At 39.7% G+C, this 12973-nt stretch overlaps 1 protein-coding gene across 1 annotated transcript in view; it reads left to right on the forward strand.

Annotated features, from left to right (window-relative positions):
* The window catches only part of LOC101857520 (receptor-type tyrosine-protein phosphatase H), a gene marked incomplete at its 5' end in the record, with an annotated part of 52076 nt that overhangs the window by 2285 nt on the left and 36818 nt on the right, over positions 1-12973 (forward strand). The window contains 5 exon segments of the mRNA XM_013088884.2: positions 2458-2605; positions 3918-4069; positions 5413-5642; positions 6711-6924; positions 8330-8509. Coding sequence (XP_012944338.1) covers positions 2458-2605; positions 3918-4069; positions 5413-5642; positions 6711-6924; positions 8330-8509 — 924 coding nt within the window.

Consider the following 12973-nt stretch of genomic DNA (forward strand, 5'->3'; position numbering starts at 1 on the left):
AGAGAGAGAGAGAGAGAGAGAGAGAGAGAGAGAGAGAGAAGAAGAAACAGAGAGTATATGGGGGATAAGAACAGGAACATGATGGCTATAATAATTTCATATAAAGTACAGAGTGATTTTAAAACCCCCCAACAAAACTGTACGACTTTTTTTTTTCAAATATCTGGCGCAAAATTTGTTCTACATCTAAAATGTTATAATTTGGAACAGATATAATTAATTCAAAAGTTGTTTGACGTAAAATTCACAACGAAGAAACTTATTTTCGAAAATAGAAATGGCTTTTACAAATGCAAAATGCATCAATTTAAAAGATCTTGTAAGGAATGTGATGAAAAGGTAGGGTTTTTTTTTCTTTCCTTTTATTTTTAAAATCTAACCTTTCCATCCCTGTAACCTTTAAACAACATTTCTTTTCGATTACAGTATATGGAGTTGTTTCTAGAGACAATGGAGGTGGGGAGAGTTGAGGTTGCCCAAATAGACAGCATTTGTGGAGTTGATATAATCTTAAAAGTGAATATGGGCTTTGCTAAGTAACCAAATGTCAGTGAGGAAATATTCACGATTTTCAAGAAGGTCGAGGAATCAAGAACACATTGCTATCCTCTGATAGCTTCGTGAACCGAACAATGTTACAGACGCACTTGAAGATCTGCTTTGAGAATGCGGACCATTCAGATGTAGGAAATTCATTGCTGCAGACATCGTCTACGGACATACGTCTAATGGGGCTCATCTACTGAATTCTGCACCCTGGTGACATTTAAAGGGGTGCTAACGTTGTGTGTTTGAATTTTTAGTTCTGATTCTGTACAGGTCCTAACTGACGGACCATTTCCACCCTTGACATCAAAGAAGGTCTTAAGAGCACTTTAACATTATTTGGGTGCCTTGTGCGAAACTTACGAAATGAGTTAGTGGTGAGGAAATGTTCAATACAAAAAGCTCTCTGCTCTTTACAAATCTTTGCCATGATCTCAGCAGGCAAAGGAAACTTAAGAAAAACTAACTGCAAACCTCTGCTGGCCTGTTAGACTACTGTAGTTTGCAATATGGTGCAATCGTTGAGATTTAGGCCTAATGCAAACTAGTGCACCATGTTACAAGAAAGGAGACAGAGCTGAAAACGGGTTGTTTTTTATGTGTTCTGTAAAGCAAAACTATTCTGTGGATTTATCTAAAATGAATATCAGACAAATTTCTTTTGCCGTCAAAATGTTACGTTCAAATATGAAGCGCAAAACTTCAGTGTGAAGGAAAGTATTAACCAAAAAAATGTGTACAGTTTTTTTTTGGGGAGATCACCCTGTACTTACTGTACATAGCTGTCAAAAGCTATTATCGAATTCGATGTCCTTTCGATTGCGCCTCTCGATCATAATTACATGTATTTAATTTTTATATGAGGGTGGCGTCGGTAGTCTAGTGGTTGGGCAACGGGAGATAGCGAGTTCGAAACTTCGAAGCTCAATGTGGTCCGACGTTGGGTCCTTGAGAAAGGCATTTTACACGAATTTTTACGTTGGCTCGGTCTTATCGGAAAAGGACGTTACATTTGGAGGTCCTGCATCTTAAATATTTTTACAACGATGAAACAGACGTTAATCCAATACAATTTCACGATCTATATTCATATTATAATATCGTAGCTGGACCAACAACTGCTTTGGGGCGTCGCTGTCTCACGCAGGAGATCTAAGTTCGATTCTCGAGGGGTGAGAAATTCTTATCGAATCTTCCTGCTGGGATGTTCTATCCCTCTCAGTCCAGGTTGGCCCTGACAGGCAGGCTCGGAGCCTGCCTCCTAAATGATTAAAATTGTATCGATGGGAGAGTAAAACACGTTTATATAAAAGAACAAATTAAACACAACTGCTAACCGGCACCTGCGATCGAATGGCTGGACTTTTCGCCATTGCACGCAACAGACGCTAAGTTTCATTCCCACATTGGGAAGTAAACTGTGTGAAATTTCTTTGTCTTTCTGCTGGGACACACTATACAGAATCCCATTTTAAATTTAGATGTTTTTACGCCCCCAACGACATAATTCAGATCTTTTTGGAGTCGGGCTTCCAATCCTGTCTGTCAGGGCTAACCTGGGCTGAGAGAGATAAAACATACCAGCAGAACGACTCTATAAAAAAAAGTTTACTCCCACCTAGGAATCTCTTGCGTGCAACAGTGAAGCACCTAACCGCTAGACCATAGACATCGGTAGGTTGGCTCTGGCTGGCAGGAAGGAGCACTCCCTCTCCTGATATATGGTCTAAAATAGTCGGACAATTTGACATCAAATTTCTCAAAACTAGGTACTGAGCAGATAAAACTTTGTAAGCTTAATTCTAGGGTAGTAATGTGTCTTAATAATTTATTCTTCTCTTTCTTGAAAATCATACAAGCTTTTCGTCCTTCCTCAAATTTCACATCTTATTACTTATTAATATTATCCAGATCCTCCTGATCTTGGTGCACAGGAGGGTGATCCAACCTTCACCGAGCAGAACGACGTAATACTCCGTTTTCAATCGCCCAAAGGTAACTTTTGCAACTGCAGCGCCTGGTTGATACCCTTGGCCAGGGATGGAACGGAAACTGACAGGTTAGTTTAACCTTTTGAAGTCGGCACTTCTACTATTGTCGTTGTCATGGACAGATGCTTCGTACTGGGAGGTTTTTTCGTCCTCATTTGTCATAATATCTGCTTGCCTGTACTTTACTGTAACCTCACACTATACCAAGTCTTCATTCTTTTTGACAATTTTAGGGGCTAACGTCTTTATTGTCTTTACACAAGGATGAGGGTGAGATATATATATATATATATATATAGATAGATATATATATAGATAGATAGATAGATAGATAGATATATAGAGAGAGAGAGAGAGAGAGAGAGAGAGAGACAGAGACAGAGACAGAGACAGAGACAGAGACAGAGACAGAGTGAAAAAGAGAAAGAAAGAGGATTACTATAGGAGCTGTGCGCTGCATCTGTTGGAAATGCGCTATATAAATGCAATTTATTATTATTATTAATGACATACGTGTTACTTGAAACATATTTTTAGATCTATATTTTTATGCTGAAAATGCTAAGGTATTCATATTTCAAACCGAATTGTTGCGATTATAGAGGGAACAGGCTTACGACTTGTAATAGTTTATTACTTCACCACCACAATAACGTAAGAGTTAATTTAGAGACCCCCCCCCCAACCCCAGCCAACACCGCCTTGTAGTCTCAATTCAAAGTTACGAAATACGTGTGTTAACGTTGTGAATAGGTTTTCATTTAATTTTGTGTATATATGTCAGTGCTTGTGTAAGTGATAGAGGGAGAGTGTACGAATGTGTGTGTGTGTGTGTTTGTTTGTTTGTGTGTGCGAGTGTGTGTGTCTATATTATTATGTGCGTGTGTGTGCGCGTTTGTGTGTGTATGTGTGTGTGTGTGTGTGTGTGTGTGTGTGTATTATTATGTGCGTATGTGTGTGTATGTGTGTGTGTGTTTGTGTGTTTGCGTGCGCGTGTTTGTGTGTGTGTGTGTATATTATTATGTACGTGTGTGTGTATGTGTGCGCGCGCGTGCGTACGTGTGTGTGTATTTCTGTGCGTGTGTGTGTATTTGTGTGCGTGTGTGTGCGTGCATACGTGTGTGTTTTGTTATTTTACTTTTGCGTTGTTCTGTATCATCGTTAATTGAGGGAGTGGAGGGTGGTCTCTTTTTGTCGCGTTGGAGGAAGGTGGGTGCGGGGCACTGGTTTCACTTCACCACGCCCAATCCCAAAACCGCTTTTTCCACTTTTTCGAATGACGTTCAGTAAGCCTACATGCCCCCTGCCTGTCACATTCTGGGTACACAAAAGAAAGCCCAGACGTACAAGACTCCCTGTTTGCTCTTTTTGATTTGACAGTGTTCCCTCAAGATCGGAGACGTTCAACTGCACTTTGCTAAATCTTCACGGACTTCAGAGGGGCATTCTGTACAAGCTGAATATCGTCTTGACGGATTCTTTTGGCAGACATCCCAAGAATGTTTCCTCGAAATTTGAAATCCCTCCATCAAGTATATCCACTCTTCACATCGTCAGATCGACCTCTTATTTTGAAAAAATCTGTATTCCATTTTAAAAAATCAATCTTTTCTGTGATGTAGTACAGCCATAACATCGCATCACATGGCTGTCATAATATGGGCTATGTTTGAATGTGAGAACTAAAATAAATAGATAGATAGATAGATAGATAGATAGATAGATAGATAGATAGATAGTTAGATAGATAGATAGATAGATAGATAGATAGATAGATAGATAGATAGATAGATAGATAGATCAATAGATAGTTAGAGGAAGAGAAAGAGAGAGATAGATAGATAAACAGAGAGAAAGAGAGAGAGAAGAGAGAGAGAGAGAGAAGAGAGAGAGAGAGAGAGAGAGAGAGAGAGAGAGAGAGAGAGAGAGAGAGAGAGAGAGATTACTGTGGAGCTTTTACGTTTCAGGAGAACAACAGACAGAAGAACGGGCTAACGTGCTTGGCAAACTGAGCCGTCAACGCTCATCTAGATGTAGAATGATATTCTGGAAGTTATAAAATGGGAATGATATGGGCTAAAGGTCTCTTTCAAAATGTTTAGTTATTGAAAAGCTTTTAATCAATGTAATGTTATTGATACGTCTCTAGCACCGGCGTCCGTGGTGTAGCGGTAGGCGATTTGTTGTCGCACATACAAGACCCAAGAGGTTTTTATCGAGCATCTCGGTCTTTCCTCTGGGAAAAAAGTATCCCTCTTAACCCGGTTTCGACCTGACAGGCAGGGTCGAAGCCTGCCTGCCAAATGATCTAAATTAAGTTAATGAAAGTGCAAATACATACGTATATATACATGTATATACAAAAAGGTAAAAGCAAAAAGAATTCTTTTGATTTGTAAGTCTTTATGAAAAATTGTGTCTATGGGAGCGTAACAAACTTACATAAAAAATCAAATTAAGCCAAATCCGCCATCTGTAAGCCCTTGAACGGAAGGAAAAACAAAAGAGGGGGGGGGGGGGTATTTTCCGAACCCATCCAGGCCTTACGACAAACTTGAAATCAACGAGAGTTCACCTTTATTCGCCTTCTTGATCTTCCTCTCAATACTACGGGCGTCTGTGGTGTAGCGGTTAGAGCCTTTCGTCGTCACACATAAAAGACCCGAGTTCGATTCCCTGAGAGGGGATAATTCTTATCGAGTCCCTCCGTCTTTCTGTTGGGAGCTATCTCTTTCTCAACTGAGAGTGGCCCTGATAAACAGGGTCGAAGCCTGCCTCCTAAATAATGTAAAGTCTATCGATTGGGGCGAAATGGTAGGGTGTTGGGGGGGGGGGGTAAGAACACCTACATTTACATTTTTCTCTCTCCACACAGAACCCGGCCCTGTCTCACAGTTACGATTTGACTCTATAACCAGCAGCTCGGCGCAGATCAAATGGCTGCCACCGGAAATGCCCAATGGTTACATACAAACGTATCACGTTTTCACACAGAACGCAATATCTGGTCACTGTCTGATGTCAGTTGTGATCTCATACAAACTGGAGAAAGACGATGTGAACCCATCAGCCCTCGGAACAATAGATGGTCGCAAGCTGGAAGAGGTTTGTTTTGCTTTAGGTTTTTTGGGGGGTTTTTTGGTGGTGTTTTTTAATATGTGTTTTGCGGTGTTTGCAAGTGCATAAGGTCATATGAGCGAGCTGGACACATTAACTTAAACATTTTCAGTTGGTAGGAAATTTTAAATTTTGTCCTGGTGGAAGCCGAAGCCTACTCTGATCGATTTTGGACAACCAATGGATCTTTAACTTGCCCAACTTGCACACAGGGCCTCCGAGATTTTTCGCCCTTGTCCGAGAAGGCTAGATGTAGAACTTTCCTACCATAAGATCGGGGGGGGGGGGTGTCTGAAAGACAGAAGTAAGAAGGAGCCAAGGAGTATCAGTAGAAAGGCTGCAGAAAGAGTCAGGTGCCCAGAGGAGGGGGGAAAGGAGGTGAGGGGGTAGGGCAGAAAGTGGAGACGAGAGCAGATAGAACATAAAAGGAGAGAATCTTTTAGAGGAAGAAAATTGTGTGAATGAGAGTGTAAATAATATCTAGAGATCTACATAAAATAGGTGATAACGAATTGATATCTTTTGATTTCAAAATTGTGTAGGTCAAACGCCCCTTGCAATGCTGGGGGGTTATTTAAGAGACTGGACTTCTAAATGTAACGTCTGTCTCCGAAAGGACCAAGCGAAAAGGGAAAATTTGTGCAAAGTGCCTTTCTTAAAGGATACAACGTCAGATCGCAGACTGAACTGAGCCTCGAACCCCGACGCCTTATTCTCACGAGTTTGAGTCCGGTTGTCTAACCACTAGCCAACAGACGCCACTTTAGCTCTATGTACTGCTTCGAGCTAACGAACACTGCCGCGTATGTTTTTCAACTAGTTTTCTTTTTGTTTGCGTTGCTTCATATTGTTAGTCTTCAAATCTAAGTAAAAAATGAGGTGTTTATTTATTTTTGAAAAACTATTTTGCACTCAATTTCCAGTTTCTTTTTATTTGTTTTGTACCATATAGTGGGTTCTAAATGTTTCTGATTATGAACCAGATTAATTCAAATCTAAGTAAAAAATGTGGGGTTTATAAAAAAAAAATTAAAAAATTATGCTCTCAATTTCCAGAACCCAGGAAGTCGAGGACAAGATTCTTTTGTAGACTGTGATAAGAGAAAAAAACTGACAAGTGCAGAAGTGGACCAGGGAGATGATTCCGAAAAGAAGCTGTTTATTGATGCACTGAAACCATACACTTCGTACAACGTGACAGTCTGGGCAGAAAACAGAGGGGACTTGGTTGGTCAGCTTAGCTCGATCTCTTTTATGACAAGCTCTTCCAGTAAGTGTATCATCATCATCATCATCATCATCATCATCATCATCATCATCATCATCATCATCATCATCATCATCATCATCATCATATTTATTTCACGACGCAATGGAACCAGGCGCTCGTCAATTTTTGGGCATAGGGAGTTATTGATATAAACTTAAAGATTGATCTTTGTCTTGCTTTTGACGAACAAAAAATCACCCATCTATCTTCAATAGAAGCCGAAGTATTTGAAATGGAAAGAGGTGGGGGTCGCCTGGTTTCAGGAGTAAAATAAGCGAGGAAATGGCTGCCAAAGTTTGGCGACTTCCAAAGCTGGAAATTCTATGGAAACTGCATTTCTTATTATCAAAGTTTTTTCCAGTGAAATACACACATGTTTTTGAAAGGACATAAACTTTCTTGCGCCCCCAAAAAAGAAACAAACTAAAAATCGATAAAAATTACCAAACAAACGAAAATATGCCCATTTCTTTGATTTGTATGAGTTTGCTTTTTACTAAAGAGAAACAAATCGATACGATACTGGTCTTTTAGTTTAGTGCTAAAAAATAGTATGACAGACAGGCAGATAGAGGGAAAGTTACAAAGTAGGACCAAACAGAAAGTTTGAAAGAAAGAAAGAAAGAAGAAAAGAAAAACAAAGGATAGATGAATGAAAAAAGAAAGAAAGAACGAAAAAAGAAAAGAAAGACATGGATATATGAATAAAGAAAGAATGAAAGAAAAATGTAAAATAAGGGAAAGAAAGGAAGAAAGAAAAAAAGAAAGAAGAAAAGAAAGAAATGCATAGGTGAATAAAGAAAGAATGAAAGAAAAAAGTAAGATACGGGGAAGAAAGGAAGAAACAAAGAAAAAAAAGAAGGAAAGAAAGAAAGAAAGAAAGGAAGAAAGAAAGAAAGAAAGAAAGAAAGAAAGAAAGAAAGAAAAATGTTACGACTTTCCCTTTGATGTTCCTTTTCTCCTCACTCTTCTTACTCCACTCAGTCCCAACCACGCCTGTAGACTTCCATGGAGTGGCGCAGAGCGCTTCTAGCATTCTGCTCAACTGGAGTCATGACGGGACCGCGGAAGATGATTAATTTACGAATGGGAGATTCAAATGATATTTTACCTACAAAAGGAAGAAAAACGAAAGAAAGAAAGAAATGAGGAAAAAAAGAAAGACTGAATGAATGAAAGAATGAAAGAAAGAAAGAAAGAAAGAAAGAACGAAGAAAAAAGCAATTGATAGATCAATAAAGAATGAATGAGTAAAAGAAAGAAAGAAAAATAAGGGAAAGAAAGAAAGAAAAAAAGAAAGAAAGCAAGACAGTAAGAAGAGAAGAAAGAAAGAAAGAAAGAAAGAAAAAAAATGTTACGATTTTGTCTTTGATGTTCCTTTTCTCCACACTCTTATTCCACTCAGTCCCAACCACCCCTGTAGACTTCCATGGAATGGCACAGGGCGCTTCTAGCATTCTGCTCAACTGGAGTCATGACGGGACCGTCTACCCCGGACCAACAAACTACACAATCAAGGTGTACGATGTCCCACCAGGAGGCGAAAACGGGGTAGAGACAATGGTCAAAAGTTTAACTATACAAGGTGGGTAGTTCGTTAATATTTACTTATTACTAATGGGTACCTGACTTTGGGTTGGGGAAGTAAAGGCGGCGTGGAAAGGAACTGGCCACCCTATCACAATAATGCTGAAGGCCCAGGAAGTTGTCTCATTAACAAGGCAATCCCCAATGTCCGGATCGGATGCGGGAACAACTTTACTTTTACTCTCTCCCAATACCGTCAGGTACATAAGGCGGAGAGCAGTTGACGCCCCGTTTGTCTGTCCTTGGCCACGTTCTCCAATTTCGGCAAATCCTGGCCCTTGGTGATTGCTTCATCCGTTATTGTGCCATTAGTATTTATTGGAAGTAAAATAGACAGTCATAACAGAGGCAAAAACCGGCGTGAGTCTGTGATGTAGGTTAGGAGCCTCGCTGTAGCACACAGGAGACCCGAGTTCGATTCCCGAGTGGGGGTAAATTTTTTATGGAGTATCTCTGTTTTTCTGCTTGGATGGTGTATCCTTCTCAGCCCAGGATGGCCCTGACTGGCAGGGTCGGAAGCCGATCTCTTAAATTGTGTTAATGGAGGCGTAAAACACTACAAAAAAAGATGTACAAAGTAGGTGAGTCCACCCATAAGGAGGAATTAATGAACACGTTGACCACATATATTTCGGAGAGATTTGTTCCTTCCCTCAGAGATATGTTTCGCCTGTTGAGTTGTTAAGTCTTGACAGAAGATCTTAACGCAGTATGCCTGATACAGCTTTGCTTGGGCGGTAGAGTTTGAGTGAAGAGAAGCACATCAACACAATAACGGTCACACAGTGCAGGGAAAGAAGCAAGACAGAAAGATAGACAGAAACAACAGAGGGAAAGTAAAAAAGTAGGACCTACCAGTGGCGCTCTCCGTTGTGAAGGACAACTACGCAGATTTGTTTCGTTTTTCAGTGGAATAATCACACAAAGGCTAAAGAAGGACGGGAACTTTTTGTCAAATTCAGGAAATGAATAAATAAAAAATCGGGCTCCATCATGAGGACAATCTTTGTGCAGGTACTTGCCAATTTTCAACTCTGTAGCTGTCGTAGTTTTATGGGAAAAGTGACACACGTGTTTCCAAATTGCCAAATATTATAATACATGACGTACTTTCGACAACATAGCGTCACACAGAAGAGTGAAAGCTCAGAAATTGACGAGTCAACAAAAACAACAACAACACCACCACCACTAACATCAACAACAGCAACTGCAGCAGCAGCAGCCGCCACAACGGCAACAACAAAAACAACTGCTACTTTGATTCTCCTTCCAACAACAAGTGTGATCAGCGGCCACAGTCACTTCCATTTTGTGAATGTGCTAATGGTATGTGAGCTTTGTCAGAATTTGTATATTTCGGATGCATATTATATGAAGTATTTTATAGGATATGCTGAACAATGGAGGGTCTGGTATACATGAAATCCGTCATTGTGTAAGCTGTCGAAATTTTTATTTTATTGTGACGCGCATAAAACCACTAGGAAGGGAGTACAATAAGGTTGGCCCTGACAGGCAGAGTTTGACGTCCGCCTCCGAAATTGGGTCGATGGAGGCGTAAAAACGCCTCTTCTTTTTAGAACAATACAAAGTTTTATCATTAGGGGGTTGTTTCGACCAAAACGTTTTTTTAAAAAAAGGGGAAAGAACTTGTATTGTGAAATCTGTTCAGATGGTGTCAACGGAGGACAATGCGTCGCTTCAGAGCTGTTTTGTCCAAAGTGTACTTAAGTAAAGAGGTACTTTACATTATCAGTTGTACAGTTGGACAGACAATCATAATTGCATTCTGGCTCACATCAGCCGACTGAATATTTTCAGCTCAGTTTCCTGTGCACTTGACAACAAATGTCTAGTGTTTACATCGTTTTGTGCCAGGCAGAAATTAACGACTCTTACGCACTTCCCTCACAAGAATTGAAAACGAGACTGCATGTTGAAGTCGGTGGTCTATTTTTACTCTAACCACGCCTACCATGTAAGACATCTAGATCTAGTGGGATGAACGTGTGACGTGCCTGCAAGGGTTGGGGTGACCAGAGTTCTGACTTTGAATTGTTTTCACCGCCGGGTTGACCAAGGAAGGGTTTAATAAATTAAAGCATGAGTTTCTAAATGTCTTTTGAAAGCATAATGTCACGGTTATGTCCTTAACTGGGCTTAGCCTTGCTGTTGCATCGTTACTTTGCTTTTGAAACTAGCCAACCGTTATCATTAATTCCCAGAGTAGCCATACAGCTCTATCCAAAACAATCTCTTAATATATTCACCTAGAAATAAATCTCTGGCCAACAAAATTTAACTTTAACAAAAAATGGATCTGTTTTGCTCTTACACGTCAAGTTTTTTCTCTATGGCATAACCACTGTTTTTGCGTATACAATTGAATTAGCTATATCAATAACAATAAATGCCAACTTTGTTCAGAGAAAGGGGAAAATGTGAGACAACAAGGCTTTCTTATATTCGTATAAATCATGTCAATATTCAATTTCACAATAACGATGCGTATAACATTAAAAAATAGTATACGAACTTAAGTTGGAGACATTATATTCATGACAGACTTCCTTTAGCGGGATTGTCTGGAGTGCGTGGTGTCTGGACAGTCTCTTTGATTGCTTTAACAGTAACCTGCCTTTGTGGTGGTGTCCCGTCGGCCTTGATTCCCCTCCTCCATTATCGAAAAGTCTAAATGAAATCTTTTACATTGTTCATCATTAATATCACGAAAGTTTTGAAGAAAATCATCTAAATGACTAATCAAAAAATGAACCGTGTTGCTTGTGTTGTAGCCCAAGAGATGGAAATTTTATTACAGGGTTTTGACCATGTTCTTGGGATTTTCTATTTTTCTGTTGCCAAAAAAAGTTTCATCAAAGATACAAATGATTCCCAAGCTCATATTTCTGAAATTATGTTACTCATCGAAGCTGTGATCAGCTTTCTGGTTTGGGGGACACTGAAAACACGAGCCCTAATTTTTTCGCAACTGATATAAGGAAAAGCTGTACATTTTAATATACTTGAAACAGACTCCCCTCAAAGTCCACGGCTTTCACGAATTACTTCATCAAGCCTAATTTGATATGAAGAGGAGGTACCCAATGCATGTAACAAACCTGGTACGTTGAGACAGAAGACAGAGTCTTTGTATATATTGCAAAGTACTGTAATAGTTCCTGTTTCCTTCTATAATAGAACTATCTTTATAGCATTATTTAAACATATTTTTTCCTTCCGGTCCTGAAACCAAAAGTTCTGATCAACCGTTGTCAGACCATTCAATTCTAGACGACTAAAACAACTGGGATTTGAAATCGATTTGATTTTCATCTGTAGACACACTACTTTTAAGAAACCTCTAAATCTGTTTTTAGTCCAAAAAGCGAGTTTTATAGGCAAACCAATACTTTCGCAAGATTGTTTGACAATCTCTTGTGAAGATTGAAGGTCAGAGTGGATAGTGGTTGAGCTACATTTTTGTATGGCACGTGCAGGGATATAGTTGTGTTTTATCACGTTTGTAGCGCAGAAATCTTGGCATAATTGAATTTTATTGATCACTTACATATTTTGGATGAAAAGTCATGGATTTAAAAGTTCAACAAATTACTATGATTCATTAAAGCGAAGTTTTAACGGAAACTATATAGGTAATGCAGTGTGAAAACTCCTGAATTTGGTCATATTTATATTAAAATATCAATTTTTAATAGAGCAAAAACTTGACGTGATACGCAAAAATTAAAGCTCATTCTGAAATCAGCGACCCTAAATTAACCAAGAACGAGTCTTAAACCTCATGCCTCAAAAAGTGTGTAAACCAATGTAATTCAGGGTGAGTGTGGGGGGGGGGGGTGTATTTAAAAACTACAATGTCTGGCAACATTACTTGCATAATAATAATAACGATAATAATAGATAACATCTGTATAGCGCAAATCCCCGCTTAACAGCAAGCTCTCTGCGCTTCACAATCTATACTGTTGCCCCAGCAGACCCGAGAGCATTCTGAAACAACCTTAACTTCCTGGGAAGCATAGAGTTGCAAGCAGCCAAATATAGGCACTAAAACACTAACATACTGACAATATCTTTCGCTGTTTATGGCCGGGTACCCATTCCCATCTGGGCGTAGGGAGGAAAATTCGTGTAAAATGCCTTTCCCAAGGACACAACTTCGGGCCCGTGGATCGAACCCCCGAACCCGCAGCCTCACGATTACGAGTCCGGTAGCCTAACCACGCATGCAGATGTCTATCACAACAGAGAGCTCTAAAGTCCGCCGAGGGCAGAGGCATAACGAAAGTTAAACCTTTGCTATTTTAAAGCAGGAGAGACAGAGGATGGTATAATATTATTCAGATTAGAAAAGCTGTGATAATGTCAGCAGGCATAGTGTGTCTGTGTGTGTGTGTGTGTGTGTGTGTGTGTGTGTGTGTGTGTGTGTGTGTGT

This window comes from Aplysia californica, unplaced genomic scaffold, assembly GCF_000002075.1.
Source record: "Aplysia californica isolate F4 #8 unplaced genomic scaffold, AplCal3.0 scaffold00825, whole genome shotgun sequence".
Taxonomy (NCBI): domain Eukaryota; kingdom Metazoa; phylum Mollusca; class Gastropoda; order Aplysiida; family Aplysiidae; genus Aplysia; species Aplysia californica.